We start from the raw sequence: 5,014 nt of genomic DNA, 5'->3' as shown, positions 1-5,014 counted from the left end.
CCACCCTGGGGGTTTTTAAGAGGAGGTTAGATGACCAGTGCTCTTCCTGCCATGGCAGGGGGGCGGACTAGATGATCTGCTCAGGTCCTTTCCGACCCTAAAAACTATGAAACTATGAAACTATGAAACTATGAAATGCCAAGAAAACTGAAAGAGTAACATTGATAAGGAGATCTTGGCATCTATTTGAAATTAACGTAGAGGTAAAGCAGTTACCAGAGATTAATACTTTGTCATGTGCAAAACTGAATCTAGATTTATGGTCCCACATGTGAGTATCTACATTTAATTTGTTCCTTATACAATCTTTTTACAGTTGCTCATCAGAGAAATGGGCTTGAAATGTAAAATATGACATGAATCTGAATTTTTAATTTTTTTTTCAGAATATCTAATTCAGTGTGTTACACTTTTATCCATATTTATCCAGCTTATTATCCAACTACTTACCTGTATGAGTGAAATTGTCGTTTTCTTTTTTTTACTCTGTCTCGTCCATTTCTTGAAACAGCTGAAGGTAAATTTATATTTAATTATATTTATCTTAGCAAACACTTTTGATTATTAGAGGTCATTGAATAATATTTTTGAATCAATTATTTGACACACAATTCACTTTAAAATGTGAGTAATATTCCAGTTGAATAAATCATGTGTGTGTTAATATTTTATGAACATTTTCAAACTGAATAACTGTAAATAATGTTTTCATTGAATTCTCAGCTCCATCAGTCTTCAAAAATTATAATGTATCCATCATTATAGAATATAGGTACTTAATATAAGTAATTAAGATGAATTGCTTGTTGCCTTGAATAATTGATTCTCAGCTAACTATACAGAGGAAACTCTTTATGCAGATTCCTTCTTTGTACGTAGGAGTCAGGAGATGTCAACTGCCTTTTCAATTAGAAACCCTTGCCGCCTCTATCCTCCACACAAGTTGCTTCCGAGGTTTTGAGTCCACAAGGGAGAAGTAGAGGAGACTGAAAATGTGCAGGGAGCAAGTAGATGCATATCATTTGACTTCCAGCTACAGAGTTTAGTAGGATAAAATGAGAATTTCTGAGAGCTGGCTCCACATTCTCCTTGAGAATCCTTCAAACAGAACCCTAGTGCTAAAGGATTGGTGTAGAGGTCTTTGGGGAGGTGGCTCAGGCATCTTACAAATATTTGTTATTAAGTTGTTATTAATCTCAATTTTGATTCAGTTCATGCCTTAACACCTATCATACCAATGTCTGAAACCCACTAGTACCTTTTGGCATTGCTGCAGTACAGTTAAGAAATAAGGTATGCATTTATGACTAGGGGCACACTGATAAATTTGTTCTTGGCTGATACCAATGGCTGATTATGAACCAGCCATATTGGCTGATACCAATCTGATAGCCAATTTATAGGAATGCAGCCTGGCAGCTTGGAGAGCAGTCTCCTGCTGCTAAGTCTGTGAGGGGGGAAGGGTTGGATAAAAGGGAAGGGGCATGGAGGGGGGCAGATTGAAGCCCCCATGATGAGGGAGAAAGTGGGGCAGGGGCATGTGCTGCCCAGCCAGGGCATTGAATGAGACCCCTGAAGCAGGATGGAGCCACAGGTGGCTCTTCTGGGAAGGTGGGAAGGTGGGGTGGCTCCCTGCTGCTGTGTGTACCCCCAAGGGAGGCCTGTGCCCCCGGGATTTTTTCTGTAGGGCAAGGGCAGGCTGTGAGCTTCAGTCCAGATGCTGCACCAGTCTATTCCTGGTGGGGGGTGGGGCTGGGCCTGGGCTGCACTTGGGGTGGGCAGATGGTAGCAGCACTGGGCGGGGTGGCTATAGCCCACCCAGTGCCACCTGTCCCAGTGCCACCACTGCCTGCTCAGAGCCCAGCCCCGGCCCAGCCTCCCTGTACCCCCTGGCTGTGGGCTTACAGTGGACATCCTGCCCACATGTCCCCCTACCCCACCCCCCTGCACCCCCTGGATGACCCGTCTGTGGCTCCGTCCCACTTCTGGGGTCACATTCACTGCTTTGGCTGGGCAGCCTCTGCCCCTGCCCCACTCCCTCCCTCTCTGTAGGGGCCTCAATCTGTCCCCTCACACCCCTTCCCTCCCCCACACTCCTTTCCCTCCACAGACTTACCAGCTGGATGCTGCTCTCCAAGCTGCCTGGCTGCCTTCTGGCCACATGCATGCTGCAGCTGCGCACATGCATGCAGCATTTATTGGTGACATTATCAGCCAAAGAAAGTCGATTGCCGATAATGTTCATTTTCCTTTTATCAGTGCTGATCTGATATGTGACTGATATACTGGTGCACCTCTATTTGTAATATATACACAGTAATGTTGCCAATTCTAGTGATTAGATCACAAGTCTTCCAATATTTAGTGTTTGTATAAAGCTGCCACTTCTGGAATCATAGGAATACATGAAATTCTTGGCTTTTATTTTAAATACTGGTAAGTTTGCAATCCTCCAGACTCCTACCTCCCCCTACCCTGGGCGCTCAATAAGTTCACTGCATCTCTGCATGTTAACAATGCTAGTAGGGTCAATTAACCAGCCAAAGCATCACACTAATGCAACTGAACTTCCAGTACCTGAACTAACTTAAACTGTGTAGTGTATACCACTATTGGCTTAAAAAGACTGCTCAAATACAATATGACATTTCCTTGGCTGTGCTAGATCTATAGTTCTCCAAGACTGGAGTGCAGGGGTAAATGTTGCCTGTATTTCCTAAATATCTAGAAATCAGCAGATATCTGCAAGAAATTGGGGAGAATGGGTTTTGGTAGTGGTAGTTCTTTGGTCATTCAGTTATATGCTATAAAGTTTTTTATTTCATTCACAGCAAGGTCTGCCCCAGTCACTCACCAAGGTAAGTTATAAGCTCAGTTTTCTGAATTAAATAATGTTTGTCAGAGGAAAAATATTAGGCAATAGAATTAATGAAACAGATGGAAATAGTTTCATTTGTGTTTACACCCATATTTCAACAAAATGCCAAGACTATTCTAGCAAATTGAACATTACATAAAAAAATTGAGCAATTCTGGGTCTGGTTAGGAATTTTCCAATTAAACATTTTTAATTAGAAAATGCTAATTTGTCAAAACTGAAAAATTTCAGGAAACAGTAGGATCTCCCAGTGGCTGCCCAAACTAATGAGGTATAGTGTGTTAGTGTCTCTGGTCAAATGGATATTAAAATAATTTACACAAAGTGAAACAACTCCAACAGGAGAAACAGGAGAGATTGGTATAACTACTAAAAACATACAAAGTTGGTTTCTGTGTCACAATCACTTGGGGTGTAGAGGGAGCCATGTTTATGTCCCTGCTCTGCCTGATTCAGAGGAAGACCTTGAACTTCCATTACCCACAATGCTGGTGCAACTGCCTTAATAAATACTCAGTAGGAATCTGATGTTGGCAGCAATGGAAAAAATGTCCTTTGCTTCAAATGGTGAGCATAAACACCTTAAAGCAGTGGTTTTCAACCGGTGGTCTGCAGACCCCTGGGGGTCCACAGTTTATGTCTAAGTGGTCCACATAAGATGACTATGATCAGTCAAAAGTATGTGAATATCCACACCTACAATACAAAGGGGTCCACACCTCCATTCAAAAAAATTTAGCAGTCCACAAATGGAAGAAGATTGAAAACCAGTGCCATAGAGAGCATCTATCTTGTTATCATTATGCCTGATTAAGGAGTGGCAAAAACTATCATGCTGCAGCTAATCAAACTTTCCATGGCACTTATGCCTTAAAACTAAGATAGGATTTGAGATTTAGCCAGTATGTACAATGTGAAAATATTCATTTTAATTTTAGTTCTTCTAATGATTTTCTTGTTTATTGTATGCAGTTTCATCAGTTTCCTTCCTGTACAGGCAACCTGCACCTCCCACTTGGTATACTAGTGGTAAGTTTGTTTTGAATAATTTTAAAGAACAAGAAAAATCTGATCTTAGGCCAGTGCTATACTACAAAGTTTTGCTAGCATAGCTATGTCATCAAGAGGTGTGAAAGGATTACACTCCCTGACCACCTTAGCAAAACCCTTAGTGTGTACTCACAAATGTCAACAGAAAAGGTCTTCTGTCAGATTGACTTATTTGATTTGGAGAGAAGGTACAATAAAACTGGTAGAAAAGCCTCTTCAATTGATGTATGTTGTGCCCCATTGCTGTGTTCTGCCATCTAACTGTAATGGCAGGAGGTCTGTTATATCAGTTCTCAACCTTTTTTGTACCAGGACCCATTTGTAAACATCCTGACCCACAGCCCCCTGGCCCTGCTGGTACCTCTCACTTCTGATCCACAGCTCCCTGGCCTGGCTGATGCCCCTCACTCCTGACCCACAGACCCTCACCCCTATGAGCCATATTGTTGCCCCTTACTCCCAACCAGCAGCTCCCTGCCTCCACCAGCTCTGCTGGAGGGGACCCCCAGCTGCCCCTGTCCTGCTTGGGCCAGAGCATGTGGCTGCAACAGCTCCGACTTATGCAGGTGGCAACAGAGCAAGTCCAGCCATGGCACAGGCTGGAGGAAGGAGAAGAGACCTGTGGCACCCTCCCTGCCCTGGGCTGGGGCTCCCATGCTGCTCTAGACAGCTTGGTCACAGCCTCACCTGCCCACTGAGTAGCATTTCCCTGCCTCACTGCCCCTGCAAGTATGGGCACTAGCCCCAGTGCTGCTGGCCCTGCCATGGAGCTCCCCGCTGCCCCTGAAGAACCCTCCTCCACCCCTTACCCACTGGTGGGGCAGGTGCCTCCCCCCTGCCCTGTTGCAGCCTCTGCACCTGATCACCCTCCCCTAGTTCTGGCAGGCAACCCCTCCCCCACACACACAGAGCCCCTTTGCACATGCACCCCCTTCCTGGACAGCCCCCAAGCCTTGGCCCTCCAAGCCCCACTCCCCATACACTTACCTGCATCCAGCTGCTGGAGCGGCTCCCAATACCCTGCCTGGTTGCATGCTGGCCGTGTACGTATGAGTACACAGATGCACGTGTGCCTGCTGTCTCTAA

The 5,014-nt window shown here is 44.7% G+C and overlaps 1 protein-coding gene across 3 annotated transcripts in view; it reads left to right on the top strand.

Annotated features, from left to right (window-relative positions):
* The window catches only part of LOC109289221 (inter-alpha-trypsin inhibitor heavy chain H3-like), a 153,358-nt gene that overhangs the window by 87,383 nt on the left and 60,961 nt on the right, over positions 1-5,014 (top strand). For 2 of the 3 annotated variants that reach the window (XM_019505212.1, XM_019505211.1), the window contains exons 15-16: positions 512-517; positions 2,832-2,858. In XM_019505212.1, the coding sequence (XP_019360757.1) occupies positions 512-517; positions 2,832-2,858 (33 nt within the window). Of the gene's footprint in view, positions 1-511; positions 518-2,831; positions 2,859-3,850; positions 3,908-5,014 lie in introns of all 3 variants that reach the window. The other variant, XM_019505210.1, reaches the window with a different exon arrangement.

Source organism: Gavialis gangeticus, unplaced genomic scaffold (assembly GCF_001723915.1).
Source record: "Gavialis gangeticus isolate Ggan-Ray unplaced genomic scaffold, GavGan_comp1, whole genome shotgun sequence".
Classification (NCBI taxonomy): Eukaryota; Metazoa; Chordata; order Crocodylia; family Gavialidae; genus Gavialis; species Gavialis gangeticus.
This window is presented reverse-complemented; position numbering and strand designations above follow the sequence as displayed.